At 41.5% G+C, this 17,482-nt stretch overlaps 1 protein-coding gene across 1 annotated transcript; it reads right to left on the bottom strand.

Moving 5' to 3' along the window:
- Positions 1-6,886: 6,886 nt before the first annotated feature.
- LOC144819796 (transmembrane protein 60) lies at positions 6,887-7,374 on the bottom strand. The gene has a single exon (XM_078677541.1). It carries the CDS (start codon positions 7,241-7,243, stop codon positions 6,887-6,889), a length of 357 nt encoding a protein of 118 aa, XP_078533667.1. The 5' UTR covers positions 7,244-7,374.
- Positions 7,375-17,482: the final 10,108 nt, after the last annotated feature.

The following is a 17,482-nucleotide window of genomic DNA, read 5'->3' as shown; positions in this document are numbered from 1 at the left end:
GAGTTACAGAAGTGCTAAATAGTAAAATTCCCTTTTATTAGGTGTATCGCAACCCAGTTTCCTGTGATTATTCAGATAGCCTTTACTATGTTTCACCAAACATCCTTCTGAACCAATCACTGCAAATTTTTCCTCATTTATGTTCTCTGTAATATTTTTCTTAAAGCTGTAGTATTGCAGGACTTCATAGAGACATATGTTTTCAAGATAGGGACTTTTATTTTGATAGTATGTATCTAACATGTTTGTTTTAACAGTATATGTGCTTTCCGGTCATGTAATGCTAAATATAAAATTTCTTGTACCGATTTAAGTACTTAATTTTAGGTTGAAGCAAGACCTAGACTAACCCAAATGATTCCTCTTGACTTTGAATATAAACTTGCAGAGGACAACCGATCTGAACATTCGTAGGATCCAATCTCTCGATGGGACAGCATCTTCAAACTAAAGCTGTAGATTTTTTTACTACGAATCTTCTCTTGGGAAATTTCTTCCCACAGTTCTTTCAACTCAGTTTTTTCAGATTTTGTTATGTATGATGTTACATACCGAGCAAAAGCAATGGAATTATCCGCAGCATACTGGATATCCATATTAGCATTCCACATCGACAAAATAACTGGATTATATATATATAATATTTATTTTTTACACCTTTCAGTTTATTTGTCACCCAATACCAGAAAATATTCAAGCTTTTAATCCTTGAACTGTCTAGGATAAGCTCAAGTGGTCATACTAGAATGATATCAGTTCTGGTGGATACAGATAAATAGATTTCTTCAATGCACAGTACTTATGATATCTCTCCACCTTATTTTTCAGCTCTTGGTACTTCTGATTAAGCATTTCATAGGACTTAGTAGTCTCCTACTGATAACTATATTGAAGTGCTGTAGCAGCTAGTGCCAGTGGTGTACTGGAAGCAGCATGTGATGTACTTTTGTCAAAAACAGGATTACTGTCATGACTGCTGTGAAATATCACCTTGATTGCTATACGAGATTTCGTCGCACAGAAGCACTAGGCTGAAGTAGCTAAATCAAGTAACCAATCATAAATGTCAAGTCAAGTCAAAACAAGCTTTATTCGATTACATTTAAAATCATAAAAGCAACAAGACAGCATACATTTAAAAGTTGATTACAATGAAACGAAGTTCAAGAGGTTAAAAAACATACAAGGGTCAAAATCTGTGACATAGTCCAATGTACAAAAATCTAAAAGTTCACACCACTATAATTCATACACAGTATAAAAAGGTTAAATATAGTTAAAAACAATAGCAGCAAATACAAAATAGTGGGGTCACCCTTCCAGTTGCCTCGGGGATAGCATCCTGGTCCTCGTACGCATGGCTGCGACCAGGAAGCTAGCAACCCCGAGGATTGTCCTGGTACTACCTAATAACTGCAGGTAAAGTAAAGCAGGGCGTACCTGGACAAAACCTGCGTCTCTTAAGATAGGTGCCAAAAACCTCATTCTACTCTCTTTGTAGTGGCTATAAAACATAACAAAATGCATGAGGGTCTGCTCAGAAAAATTATCGCAGCTACACGGGGTAGACTCATCAGGAACACCCCACACAGGAAAGTCACCCAGGCAATATTGGATTATATTGAACCTAAATCTAATGAGCAGATGACGATGGAATGGTCTGCTCATGATTTTTAGGTAAGGTTCAATTTGGGGCGTGGTCAGAAGGAGGAAGTTGGCTCTGACTCTAGGTTTGGTAAGTTCCTTCTCCTCCCGTGTTTGGGTTGCCCTCCTCATAAAGTTTTCTTTAATCCATTTCAGATCTTCGCTAAGTATAGTATTTGGGTGACTAAAAAGGTCAGGCCTGCCAAGTCTGCCCATCTCCCCCTTTACGTATTCCAGCCACGGGATCTTTGAGGCGTTATCCAAGGACATACAGTCCCTAAGAATAGTATGATTTAGTGTAATGTCCTTGTTCAACCAGGTTTTGGTCCAACATACTAGGGGCGCTAGTTGGAGCAAGTCAGTGATATATCCCAGCCCTAACTCAGTGTGTATTGATAGGACTGGTGTAGATTGTGGAACACCCAATAAAGACCTAAGGAAGTGATTTTCTACTGTCTGTAATTTACCACAGTGAGAGTAACCCCACAATGGGGCTCCATAGGAGGCTATAGATAAGCATTTGGTTTTGTAAACCTTCAATAATGCCTCCATCGGTCGAGACCCAAGACGCTTAGCGAAACTCAAAAGTGCGGAGGTGGATCTAGTAACAGCTAGAGATTTCGCATCCACCTGTGGGGTCCACGAGCCCTTCTTTTCAAATATCACACCCAAATAGGTAAACACTTGTACCCTCGAAATCCCCTCTTCGCAGCAGCTAAACGATTTCAACTTTTTTGGCCTAGGTCGCTTTCCTGCCAGCATGATATGTGATTTTTTGTTATTGACCAAGAGGTCTAATGAGGTCATAAAGTGGCCAAATGCGTCGAGAAGCCTCTGTAACCCCACCCCTGTGCGGGCTAAGAGCACCGCATCATCCGCGTAGAGGAGTATGGGTACTGCGGACCCCCCCACGTAGGGTATGTCGGGTGTGGACCCCTCCAAGGCTTTATCTAGAGAGTTAATATAAAGGGTGAACAGAAGTGGAGCTAAAATACAGCCCTGTCTCACACCTCTTCTAGAACTAAAAGGTCTGGTGGTACTGCCTTCACGGTTAGTTCTAATGGTGGCTGACAGGTCTGCGTGAAGTGCGGCCAAAAAATCTACCAGAGGGGGGTCAATCCCAATGCCAGCCAATATGGCCCATAACTTGGCCCTATTGACCAGGTCAAAGGCCGAGGAGAGGTCCATGAAGGCCAGATATAAATGGCCCTCCTTTGCCATAGTGTATTTACTGACCAGCATGTGGAGGTTCAAACACTGCTCTATTGTACCTCGTTTCTCTCTGAAACCGTATTGTAGGTCACAGAGCACCCCCTTCTCCTTAATGATTTTGCCTAGTCTGTGTAGAATGACTCTGCCAAGAATCTTTACGGCAGAATCAATTAGCGAGATCGGCCTGTAACAGGCCGGATCTGATCTGGAGCCCTTCTTAAATATAGGAATAATAGTTGAGGTGGACCAGGTTTTTGGGAATCCCACATTAACAGTTGAATTAAAAACGTTAGTAAGAATTTTGGCCCATAGTGGTGACTGGGAACTGTAAAGGTCTGCAGGGACACCGTCTGGACCCGGGGCCTTATGTTTGGTCATTTCATCTATTGCCCTGATAACCTCAAATTCAGAAAAAGACAGAGGAGATGCTTCATTCAGGGGCTGTTGGGGGCGGGGTGTAGCTGGCCCATCTTCACTGTTATATATTTTGCTAAAATGATTCACCCAGGCATCCTCGGGAATCACACAGTCCAGGACGGTATTATTTGAGATGGCAAAATAAGGGTGATTTAAAATCATCCAAAATTGGGAACTGTCTCTCAGTACACTGACCATTGTTAAACTGTCCCAGGCCTCACTTTTTATTGTTTTTTTACGTGTCTCAGTGGCCTGCCTATATTCTTTTCTAAGCCGGCCCACCAACTCCCTATCTCTTGGCTGCTGTTTTAGAGCCTGAAGGAGAGCATTATGTTTTTTCGAGCACTCCCTGTCAAACCATCTAGGGCTAGATGAAGCCGCTCGTTTCTTTATGGTCGTCAGGTCATGGCTGATTTGTGCACATATAGAGGTGAAAGAACTAATGATAGCAGTGCCTTCAGATGTGCTGTCCATACAAAGTGTGATGTCAGCTTGTCTATTATGCAAAAGGTTGTCCATAAAGCTATCCGGGACAACCTTTGCCCAAGTTAATCTGCGGCCCTGCTCCCTAGGGACGAGGGTATCTCCACGGTCCCCCAGACGCTCAACCTGGGTGACAATATTGCCACCCATGTCCAGGGTCAAGACTACAGGATTATGGTCACTGAAGGGGGAAGTACACACTTCATAGGATACCACCATGTCGATTAGCCCGGGAGTAATAAAAATATAATCGATAATCGTACTGGCATCCCTGCCTACAAAAGTCGGTGCCCTCACATCTCCCCAAGATCCTTCAGCCTCATATAAATTTAGATTTGCGAGTAGATCTTCCAAGTCCGCCCCCTGTGCGGTGTGCTCAAAGTGAGTACTGACAGCTCCCGGGGGACCCAGTACCTCTTTTTCCAAACAACCCCAGCCACATGGGTGAACGTTAAAATCTCCAATTAACAGGATATCGAATGAAGCCTGTTGCTTTGACTTCTATGATGATAAAAACAGAAATAGGGACTTCAGGTGTGAACAGTTTCTATCCCTTGTAGGGGCATTATAGTGATTAACTATCAGAGTTAGCGGAGAATTTGGCCTGGCCCACTCAATGCATAGGATGTTATCAGAGGTACAATCGATCTTATTAGTGACACCCGCCAATTTTAAAGAAAAAAGTATGTACAGCCTTCCTTTGTGCCTGCCACCCTCCCCGGGGGTTGCCTTGACTGAAAAACTCCGAAACCCGTCCATGAAAATGTTATCACTGGCGTCCCATGTTTCCTGGAAACCCAGAATCTCATATTGGGACACAAAGTTTAACCATCTAACATCTGTAGCTTTCTTCCCTAACCCTGCGATGTTCCAGCTTACCACTGGTATGTGGCGATACCTATGTGCAGGGGTGACCTTCGTATTAGAGGGCAAGGAGGATGGTTGTCAATCGTTGGAATCTAGGGGAGAGTCAGTAGAAAGGAGGGAGAACCTATTACTGAGTAAGACACCTGTCCCTAAACTACCATTGTAATGCTCCTGGATGTGTGGAGCTACTGCGGGATTTGGACTCACCCGCAGTAGAGCCTGGTGGGTTTGGTAGGATATGTGTGACGGAGCCCCTCTCCATCCTGCTTTTCCTATCAGGTGTGGGATGGGCGGGTGAGAAGATCTTGGCTGAGGGTGTGTGGGGGGGATAAAAAAACCCTAGTGGGAATGGTCTAATGCCAGCACCGACTAGATCAGAACCATCCCACAGAAGAGTGTCAGCTAAATTAGTTCTGTTGAAGTTAACAATTACACAGTCTCCGGGGATACATTTGGCCTTCCTTCCCACCCAGTCCACCCTTCGAGCAGCTATAATGTGTTTGCCCACATCCACACTCCCACTACTGAACTGTGAACACCAATTTCTAGTTCTATTTAGCAGCTCGGACTCAGATTCACTCTGGTGTGGTTTAAGGCACGGGATCCCGGTCAAGATAACGACTAAACGGGCAGCATCTGGTGGAAGATCCACTGCCCGGGTCGGTCTTTTACGAGGTTCATTCGGTTGGTGCCCCTGGGCTATTGGTGTCGCTGCCACACTTGGTGCCCCAGCCCCCGCACCATCAACTTTTTGTGCCCCCCGCAAAGATGTAATCCTGTCATCATGTGCTATGACCATGGGGGTACAGCTAGTGCTATGCAAATGCATCTGCGAGCTAACTGGCTCGTTTGTTGTCATGAGGGCACTCCCTTGTTGCTCAGGTGTTGAATTATTATTTTTAGGGTGCGACTCGCTGTATGCTTTGTGCTCATGTAAATATTTATCAATCTTGTTGCATTTACTCATAATGTTATTCACACATAATTTTAGGGTGTCCACGATGTCTTTCGCTATGTTTACCAACAGTGGTTCCAATCATGATTCAAATAAGCCCTCGATCAATTTAGCCAAGTTGGCGTGGACATCCTCGGGAATCAGTTTGTCCGCACTGCCTAAGTCACCCTTATGGATTGTCTTGCCTCGTTTGTGTTTGGCTTTAGATGGTGTGTTATTAACCAGTTCAGAATTTACAATTTCCCTACTTGGTTGAGGAGGTGAGGTGTTAATCCTGGGTGCGGGAAGAATGGTAGGTGCCCCAACAACAACATTGGGTTCCAATGGTATATGAGATGCTAACTCGGGGACAGCTAGATCGATTAGGTCCCCGGGCTCTGGAACGGGCTGGCCGAGTCCCAGTTCTTTTTCGGCATTTGCAATTTCGTCATTAAGAGCCCCCACAGCAGATGTCTGGTAAGATATAATGGTCTCTGATTTTCTAGGAACCTTGGCCTTCTTACCTTCTCCGCCGTTCACTGTATGCTTGCGTTTCCCCATTGCGAGGTGAAGGGTCTGTGGCCCTGCCCTGCCTCCTCCTGCCGACGACTGCCAAAGACTGTCCCGCCCTTGTCCCGGGCTTCTCCTGGTCGCTCCCGCGCGCGACTCGTGGGGCGAGAGGGAGGTCAGCGTTTTTCTAGCGCCTCCGGGCGCTCCAGGCGCGTCACGAGCGTGCCGCCCCTGAGGCTGCTGGGGGCTGTAGTTCGTGGAGTCTCCCGGCGTCCCTGCCTGCCACTCACAGTACCGCCGTTCACTTCACGGCACCGCCCGTTGGCGTCCCAGGCAAGTGTGTCTGCTCCTGGTGTTCCCCCCTGGGCTCACGGGAGGTCAGCGTTTTTCTAGCGCCTCCGGGCGCTCCAGGCGCGTCACGGGCGCGCCGCCCCTGAGGCTGCTGGGGGCTGTAGTTCGTGGAGTCTCCCGGCGTCCCCGCCTGCCACTCACAGTACCGCCGTTCACTTCACGGCACCGCCCGTTGGCGTCCCAGGCAAGTGTGTCTGCTCCTGGTGTTCCCCCACTAATGTCAATAGTACTTTTATTTACAAACTGTACAGGGGAAAGATACGTGGTTCTGAAGAGCAAATTCCAACGCAGCTTTCCTTTGCATGTTACCATCAAAGCAGCAAGTCCAGGAGTTCTTAGTTTTTTAGGATTTTGTCATTTGTAGGTTGGGGCATGCTGTAGAATATTGATATGTTTCTCGTAGTTGTGCCAACACACAACTTACTCCCTTCGAACATAAAAGATGTTGTAGCCAAGCTCGACCAACCCTCAAACAAGTAAGGCCCACAATGGAATAAAGACAAAACACAGTTTTATGTTTTCAAACTGCTCCAGTTTGGCACATAGTGCAAGACAAAAGGCTAATTTGAGAAGCATAGCCACAAGGCACCAGGCCTTTTTCTTCATGTTCTGTGAGCCATTTCGAGGATCATAAACAGATTTACAACGCCCAGCCATCTTCACAATGAGCATTATGAGAAGAATGGTGTCAAATATCCAGACTGGGATAAAGATGAGAAACCAGTTCCATGGTGCTTTCTCGTCTAGTTTCAGCACTAGCATAATCAGCAATAGCAAGGTGAAAAGCCAGCTGAGCAGCACCCTCTGCGCCAGGGACATTCTCATTTAAACAGCTTTGGTTGTTGCTTCTACACAGTTGAAAAAGATAGCTTCCTCATATTTTAGGCTGACAAATCATTATTTTTTCTCTCAGTGACATGGCCACCACCATCTGCACTTGATCCTCCTCCCAGAATATGGTCACAACTCGTGGCCTTAGGGACCAGCGCTGCCTATGGCTAGCCTCTGCCAGCCATGCTTCGGTAGGGGCTGCACACTGACACCCAGAGAACCTTCTTCCGCCACAGTGGATTCCGACACAACGGATAACGACCCTCTCAATAGCAACCTCGTAGACCCCGGAATCAGATTGACCGCGCATGCGCAATGCTGGGGAGGGGGAGCTATAACTGGATTATAGCCATTAATATACTTTGATTGTTCACTTCTTTTTAAATTGTAACTGTTTTTTGGAGATTTTCTAGTGATAGTATGTCTCACTGTAGACATCAAACTGTTGACTCTTCCTTTGGATATTACTGGACGTGGAAATCCAAAATAACATTTGGTATAAAACTTTTCCTTGTTGTCTTAAGCTATTTTCCTCTCTTGTTTTTGGTATAGCACATGTAACATAGTCTTCAATAAAAGATAAAACAGTCTCATTCGAATCAGTTCTAAATTTGGGTGCATCCTTGATCCATAAAAGCATATGTATATGAGGAGCACCTCTAGCTTGATACTCCTTTCTCCAAAAGAAATCAATAACTTCTCCAAGAGGAGGTTTATTTTTATTGTAGATAAAATACATCATTGCTTGAAAACTATGATTAAAATATCTTGACACATTTACAGGATCCAAGGAACATAGATCTCCAGGTGTCTTGAATTCAATGTTTTTAATCTTCGAATTTGCTTCTCGAAGTAATTCAAGTAAATCGTCCCATGCGCATTCAGCACAGCTTAGCTAAACAAACCACGTAGGAGTTCCTAGGTTCCTTAACATACATTTAAGTTCTCTATGACGACGATACCAATAATCATTAGTACCATGTTGACACGCCATCATATTAATCAATTGCGTTTCTAAATGATCATCTCTCTGATGTAGTTTGTCCATGAGTTCCTTTGCAGAAACATTTTAAAGATGAACTCCTGTTTTTAATATGTGGTTAACTGCATATGAAAGTCCAGACAAGTCACTTTCAAACTAATGATGAAATATATATGGGATACATTGCCGAAATCTTGGATCTTGTGAGTACAATCTTGTTGTCTGATATTATGATGCAGGAATCTATACTGGTCGTTCGTCATATCATCCACCTTTTCCAGTGGGGAACAGTTGTGGAAAACCACGAGCTTCCAAACTTTTTCTCAAACACTCATTGGAGTCCCATTCGCTTTCTTCATTTGGAAAAAATCAATAGTATTTCCCACCACTTCATTGGAATATAAAAGATGCACACTGTTATGTTCATACATTTCTTCACATTTGGACAGGTCCACTTCTTCAATTTGGCTACTTGAAATTTCGTTATCTTCTCTCAAAACTATTTCTTCTTCTTGCACATTTTTGTAGTAATCATTATTTTTTATCAGATATAACGTAGCCTTTTGCACTTTGCTCACATCTACCAATTCTTGCCATATTTTCTGATTCTTCGTAGGAACACAATTAACTAGAATAACTACTGGTTCAGTTTCCTCTTTCTGTACACCAATAATTTTAAAATGTTTCTTTAAATCTAAAGGTAAATGCACAACTCTTCCTTCTAATCCTCCTTGTAAATCTATGGGAGGCAATGCACCTGTTTTAGGCTCCATACGAACAATAGCCTGAAACGGGTGCACAGATTGAATTAGAATGGATTCATAAGTGTTTAAATCTACTAGCTCTGGAGGAATATCTACCAACTCTAGGTCATGATGTACAGCTCTAGCTGGCATTTGGTTATCCTCTAATTTGGTATAACAATATTTACAATTACGTTGATCACTACCCAAATCAAAGCAATCTTCTACCTGCAAATAAGTTGCAAATTCCTTTCACTTATCATGTTTTTTTTTCACTTTTCAAATATAGATCAACATTTTTAGTTTGATTTTTATAGTAAGTTTGTCGACAACAAATACAAACATAATTTGGTCTTTCACAGCAAATTACCATAAACTTCGTAATTTCTTCTACAAACTTCTCAGTACTACTATCTTCCACGTCTTCTTGAACACCTACTTCCATCAATGTCTCACTTTCTCTACACTCTTGTTCAGGACCATGCTGTATGCTTGTAAGTAATTTTATAAAATATCAATAGACTCCTGTTGTATTCTGCAAATACTACTACAGTCCCAAGTATAGACTGGGGCTTTAGTACATCTCCCTAATGCTTCATCAGCTATCACTTCTTCAACATTTCTAGGAACCAACTTTTCTTTCTCAATTCTACAACCGTTCTTGAATTCATAAGCACGACCACTGGTATTAACTGCGTGTACTAATGTATTGGTTTGAAAATAGCTCTCTTCATTAAAAAAAGGTCCTGAACTTAACCTGTGCTTCCATTTACCCAAGAAAATATCAGAAAAGTTAGTTCTGTTAATTAGTATCTTCTTTTTACTTTTGTCTTTCATAAAATGTATTGGCTTATCTAATGATCAAATTTCTGTTCAAAACTAAAATGAACAATTTCCTTTTCAATTCAAAAGCATTTTCAACAATAGATTCAATCTGTTTCTTCTTTTTATAAAATGCTGATTTTTTTTATATTTCTTGCCATCGTTGAATACATTTAGTACTACTCTATTGAGAAACATTTTTTTCCTTATTTCATCAAATTGATTCTTTCTTCTTTTACCATAGATTGTTTTTTCAGAACATGATTTGCCATTCATTTCTCCTTTTTTCATTTCATTCTTCTTTGTTCTTGAAGTATTCTTTCTATTTTTTTACATTGTGCAAACTGTTTCTAGTCCTTGAAAGTCTTTTAATAAATTATTTTGTTCTCTTACCGCAATACTTTTCTTTTTTCCCACATGTTGCATTTGATCTAATTATTGCTGTGGTTGGTTCTTTAAATAATATTCTTTTTTTCTTGTTTCCGCCTTATTGTTTTTTGGTTATGGTAAGTCTTTTTTAATGATGATAAAGAATATGTGTAAAGATTTTTTTTTAATTCATATTATTATATAACAATGTAGAAATATGCTATTCTATTACAAAATAAATATGTTCTACATAAAAACCAATTAAATACTTTGTTTTGAAATCACAATGCGTTTGCTACAGTACACAAGTACTACCAGGATAATTATAGGAGTGAATGAGAAGTGTTTAGGTGTTTAGAAGACTACATGGGTAGTGCTTCTTGGGATTAGAGCACTGCGTGAGTTAGTGCCTGAGCCATTGCATGACTACATGGATAGTGACTGCATGATTACAGTGGTGCAAGGAGAGTGCATCGTGAATTTGTAAGTACTTGGGTTTTGGCAGAGTGATTGAATAAATACATGGCTCTACCTGTGTGATTGCAGGAGTGCATAGGAATATTAATGAACTGTATAGGTAGTGCTCGGGGGATTCCAGCACAGCATGTGTTACTGCCTGGGCCATTGCATGAGTACACGGGTAGTGACTGCATGATTAAAGTACTGCAAAGATACTTCTTGGTGTATTAACACCTGCTTGGTATTGGCAGAGTGTTTGGATTAGTACATAGTAGTGGCTGAGTGACTGGAGGAGTGCACAGGGAGAGACAGGGTGATTGCTGGACTGCATGGGAACTACCAGGGGATTTGAAGGAGAGAATGAGAAGTGTATAGGTGCTTAGAGGACTGCATGGGTAGTACACAGGGATTGTAGCAGAGCATGTTTTAGTGCCTGGATCATTGCATGACTACATGGTTAGTGACTGGATGATTAGAGTACTGTGAGGAGAGTGCATGGGGAGATTATAAGTACTTTGGTTTTGGCGCAGTGTTTGGATAAGGACTTAAGATTGGCTGGGTGATTTGAAGGCTGCATTGGTAGTACTAGGGAGATTACTGTACTGCATTGGTAATCCTCAAGGGATTGCAACAGTGCATATGTTAGTGACTGGGTCATTACATGAGTACATGGGTACTCAGTGGAGGATTAGAGTAATGCAAGGACAGTGCGTAGTGAATTTATAAGTGCTTGGGTATTGGCAGAGTGTTTTGATTAGTACATGGTAGTGGCTGGGTGACTGGAGGAGTGCACAGGGAGTGACAGGGTGATTGGTAGACTGCATGGGTACTACCAAGGACATTAAAGGAGCAAATGAGAAGTGTGTAGTTGGTTAGAGGACTGCATGGGTAGTACACAGGGATTGTAGCAGTGCATGTGTTAGCGCTTGGATCTTTACATGAGCACATGGGTACTGAGTGGATGATAGAGTACTTTAAGGAGAATGTGTGGTAAATTTATAAGTGCTTGGGTATAAGCGGAGTGTTTGGATTAGTACATGGTAGTGGCCGAGTGACTGGAGCAGTGCACGGGGAGTGACAGGGTGATTTCTGAACTGTATGGGTACTACCAGGGGAATTAGAGGAGCAAATGAGAAGTGTGTAGTTGGTTAGAGGACTGCATGGGTAGTACACAGGGATTGTAGCAGTGCATGTGTTAGTGTTTGGATCATTGCATGAGTACATGGGTACTGAGTGGATGATTAGAGTACTGCAAGGACAGTGCGTGGTGAATTTCTAAGTGCTTGGGTATTGGCGGAGTATTTGGATTAGTACATGGTAGTGGCTGGGTGACCGGAGCAGTGCACAGGGAGTGACAGGGTGATTTCTGGACTGTATGGGTACTACCAGGGGAATTGAAAGAGCAAATGAGAAGTGTGTAGGTGACTAGAGGACTGAATGGGTACTACACAGGTATTGTAGCAGTGCATGTGTTAGTGCCTGCATAATTACATGAGTACATGGGTACTGAGTGGATGATTAGAGTACTTTAATGAGAGTACGTGGTGAATTTATAAGTGCTTGGGTATTGTTGGAGTGTTTGGATTAGTACATGGTAGTGGCTGGGTGACCGGAGCAGTGCACGGGGAGTGTCAGGGAGATTTCTGGACTGTATGGGTACTACCAGGGGAATTGAAAGAGCGAATGAGAAGTGTATAGGTAGTTAGAGGACTGCATGGGTAGTCCTCAGGGATTGTAGCAGTGCATGTGTTAGTGCCTGGATCTTTAAATGAGTACATGGGTACTGAGTGGATGATTAGAGTACTTTAAGAAGAGTATGTGGTGAATTTATAAGTTCTTGGGTATTGGTGGAGTGTTTGGATTAGTACATGTTAGTGGCTGCAGGAGTGCATGGGGAGAGACAGAATGATTGCTGGACGGCATAGGTAGTTCTCAAAGGATTGTAGCAGTGCATGTGTTAGTGACTGGGTCATTGCATGAGTACATGGATACTGAATGGATGATTAGAGTACTGCAAGGAGAATGTGTATTTGCAGAGTGTTTGGATTAGTACATGGTAGTGGCTGGGTGACTGGAGAACTGCACAGGAAGTGACAGGGTGATTGCTGTACCGCATGGATAGTGCCAGCGGAATTGAAGGAATGAATGACAAGTGTGTAGGTGACTAGAGGACTGAATGGGTACTACGCAGGTATTTTAGCAGTGCATGTTTTAGTGCCTGCATCATTACATGAGTACATGGGTACTGAGTGGATGATTAGAGTACTTTAAGGAGAGTGTGTGGTGAATTCATAAGTGCTTGGGTATTGGCGAAGTGTTTGGATTAGTACATGGTAGTGGCTGGGTGACTGGAGAAGTACACAGGAAGTGACAGGGTATTTGCTGGTCCGCATGGATACTGCCAGCGGAATTGAAGGAGCGAATGACAAGTGTGTAGGTGGTTAGAGGAATGCATGGGTAGTACACAGGGATTGTAGCAGTGCATGTGTTAGTGTCTGCATCATTACATGAGTAAGTGGGTACTGAGTGGATGATTAGAGTACTTTAATGAAAGTACGTGGTGAATTTATAAGTGCTTGGGTATTGTCGGAGTGTTTGGATTAGTACATGGTAGTGGCTGGGTGACCGGAGCAGTGCACGGGAAGTGACAGGGTGATTGCTGGACAGCATGGATACTGCTAGCGGAATTGAAGGAGCGAATGATAAGTGTGTAGGTGGTTAGAGGACTGCATGGGTAGTACACAGGGATTGTAGCAGTGCATGTGTTTGTGCCTGCATCATTACATGAGTACATGGGTACTGACTTGATGATTAGACTAGTGCAAGGAGAGTGCATGGTGAATTTATAAGTGCTTCAGTTTTGGCACAGAAATTGGATAAAGACATAGGCCTGGCTAGGTGATTGAAGGAGTGCATATGTAGTACCAGGGAGATTACTGTACTGAATAGGTAGTCCTTAAGGGATTCCAGCAGTGCATGTGTTAGTGACAGCGTTATTGCATGAGTACATGGGTACAGATTGGATGATTAGAGTACTGCAAGGAGATTGCATGGTGAAGGTATACATGCTTTGGTATTGGAAAAGTGTTTGGCTTAGTCCATGGTAGTGTCTGGGTGTCTGGAGCAGTGCAGTGGGAGTGACAGGGTGATTGCTGGACTGTATGGGTACTACCAGGGCAATTGAAGGAGCAAATGAGAAGTGTGTAGGTGGTTAGAGGACTGCATGGATAGTACACAGGGATTGTAGCAGTGCATGTGTCAGTGCCTGGATCATTGCATGAGTACATGGGTAGTGACTAGATGATTACAGTAGTGTGACGACAGTGCATGGTGAATTTATAAGTGCTTGGGTTTTGGCGCAGTGATTATATAACTATATGGTGCTGGCGGAGTGATTGAAAGTTTACACAGGGAGTGACAGGGGGATTGCTGGAATGCAGGTGCAGTACTCTGGAGATTTTAGCACTGCCTGAGTTAGTGCATGAGTCATTGCATAAATGCATCAGAAGTGCTTGGATACTAGCTCGTGATTGCACAATATAGAATCAGTAAATCATTTCTCATGTAGCTATAAAATCACATATTCACTACCTTTGCACTCCTGTAATCAGTCAGGCACCTCTCAATATTTCAGCAAGTATACATACAACTATACAAATACAATCTGAACACATAGATGAGTCATCACATACTATCTAGTTAAGTAGATAAATACCACATACCAGAACGGGTAATATATGGTGGTTTACTTTTTAGCTACATCTTGACCACTCAATCTACAAATATGTGACATCATCAAACTATACCTCTCAACAGACTTAAGAAAGAAGACTAATTCACAACACCTTTTATGAGCATTTCTAAAACCACACTTTTATTATACATCTTCACCTTTGTATATTAAATGATATGGCATCATTCAACTATACCTTTGCAAAGACCACAAAAAGAAGCATAATCAACAACACCTATTTCCCCATTATATCTTAAAACATATGGCATCATTTAAATTTACCTTCTACACAAACTAATAACAGAAACCTAATTATTAACACCGTATATGATCATCTTTCAAAGAGCACATTTGTACTGCATCTTCATCCAGCAATCTAAAAAAATATATGTTATCATTCAACTATACCTTTGAACAGACTTAAAAAACAAGCTTAATTAATAACATCAGTAATCATCTTAAAAATGCACTTATTACTGTACAGACTCTTTATTATACAATATTCAACCACAATGAAACTAATTCCAATATACAACTCTACATTTAATGATATATTACAAACAACACAATTTTAGAATATGGTCAAATTTTTTTTTAAATAAACGTCAACAATTTTATAAATCACCTTGCAAATAAATCTGTTGAATACAAAATCTCACACTCTCAGACAGGATTTTTTATTACACACAGTCAATATAATATACCAGCCTCAGCAAGGTAAAACCAGTAATTGCACTGTTTCCCTCTCTTTTTCCCTACAAATACACATAAGCAACAAATGACATTGCTTCCCAGAGTTTTTCAAACTGTAAAACATATTTCCATCGGTCACAGATAATAACTCTTCTGAACTGACTTCTTCACCCAAATCAAATCAAAATAAGCTTTATTCGGTTGAAAGAAACAACAACAAAAGCACAGAATATACATAACAAATAAAAAAAAAGAGAAAAACAATACGTTTGAATCCATTGGAACTGGGGGCCTACAGGGCGAGGCACAATATAGTATAGCTCTTAACAGCATACCACCATTTGAAAGTATATAGGTATGGCGTCAAACAACACTTTAGGAGAGCGAATTGAACATTGGCAACTATTGGGTACAAAAACTCGACCTAATTGGATCGGAAAATACATTGTAAAAAGTTAAAAACAGGTAAAAACACATAAAAACATGCTCAATACAAGTATGAGGGGTCACCAATTTATCTGTGGCACAATTACATAAAATACTCAAAAATATACAGTGTAAAGTGCAAGGTGCATGAATCATCCTTTCCATCACTAAAATTCTAAGAAAAGAAGAAATTCATAAAAACATCATGCTATTTCTGGCCTTAATTGAACTAAGGATGAAGGTAGCAGCAAAGAAGCAAATCTCCGGTTCTTCTATAGTAAGTAATAACAACATAGTAGCTTTAATAGTTCTAACCCCATATTTCTTGAAAAGTGGTTTAAGGAACATAATTCGAAAGGGCAAGAACATGTCGCAAAAAAGTAGAAAGTGCATGGTGCTCTGCTTGGAAATCCCATCACAGGGACAAGGTTTGGACGGGTACTGTTTCATGGTTGGAAACGCAATCAGATGGTGCACTAAACCCATCCTCAATCTGATCAAGACAAAAAGATGGGAAGGTCTAGTAACAAAAGAAAGATACCCTTGGAAGCCTATCGTATCAGTGTACATATGATAAAACTGGTACGTAGACTGTTTCATGACTATCACTTTCCTCTTTTCAATCATGCATGAAAGATAAGTACTTTTCAAATCCTGTTTAGACATTGATTGAGAATCATTAAAATTTTCCAAAATTGATATGTTAAAAATGTCACCATACGATTTAACTAAGTATCTAAGCCAGGGTATCTTAGAACCATTCTCCAATCTCAGACAATCATTTATAATAGCTTTAGTAAAAATGGTTTCATCTTTTGACCAAATTTGTCTCCAGAGCTGTAGTGGTCGCATGGCTAGTAGGTCCGACAGATAATTAAGACCTACTTCACTATGCACAAGTTCCGTGGATGCTGAAGCTGGGAGGCATAAGAGCTTCTTTAAAAATATGTTCTCTTCTGTTTGCAGATTAGCACAAGGCTGATGGCCCCATATGCCCGCCCCATATAATGCAACCGAGGTACATCTGGCCTTATATATATCAATCATGTCCTTGAGCCACCGATCTCCTAAATTAGAAGCAAATTAAAAAACACTATTTATACTCTTTCTGAGTTTAGCCTTAACATTTGTCTTCTCATAATTCCATTCCCCATCAGAGGAAAAAGAGATAGCTAGGTAAAGGAAGGATTTCACATTCTGTATCTTGTTACCCTCGACGGCGAAAGGTTTTACATTTTTAGTTTTTGGTCCACACACCATGGTAAAAGTTTTGGTCTTGTTTATTAACAACAACCTCTTGTTGATAAAGGCTGCAAACCCATTAATAAGCATCTGCAGGCCCAACAGGGTTCTAGTAACACGGCATCGTCCGAGTAAAGCAGAACTGGTACCGCCTTTCCCATCAATCATCGGGCAATCTGCTTGAATAGTTTTAAGGGCCGCATCCACGTCATTAATAAATAAAGTAAAAAGCAGTGTTGCCAAAACACAACCTTGGCGAATAAAATTAGGGGTACATTCTCCCTGCTGACCGTACCTCACTTTAGTTGACAAATTCTCATACAACCTAGCTAGAAAATAAATGATGGCTTTAGGAGCACCAAGGTTGATTAAAACAGGCCAAATAACCACATGGTTCACTAAATCAAAGGCACTGCTTAGATCCACAAAACATAAAAACAGCCGACCCTGTTTGGCTTTTGTATATTTCCCAATTAAAAGTTCCAGGTTGATACTCTGGTCTAGGGTACCAAGACCTTTTCTAAAACCATACTGAGATTCTGCTTAATGCCAGTTTCCAAAGCAACAGCTCATGCAACATTCAATTTAACTGACAGGTCACAAGTTTATCCCATTTTCAAGGTCACCATACAATGTTGCAAATGGACGTAGCAGGTGTGGTTGCCTTTGCAGAACATGACCTTATCCTTTCTACTGTATTTTTCAAACATGTTTTAATAACCAATAAGAAACTTGCTTTTTGAAGAAAGTAAAATGCACCCTAA

Source organism: Lissotriton helveticus, chromosome 2_1 (assembly GCF_964261635.1).
Source record: "Lissotriton helveticus chromosome 2_1, aLisHel1.1, whole genome shotgun sequence".
NCBI lineage: Eukaryota > Metazoa > Chordata > Amphibia > Caudata > Salamandridae > Lissotriton > Lissotriton helveticus.
This window is presented reverse-complemented; position numbering and strand designations above follow the sequence as displayed.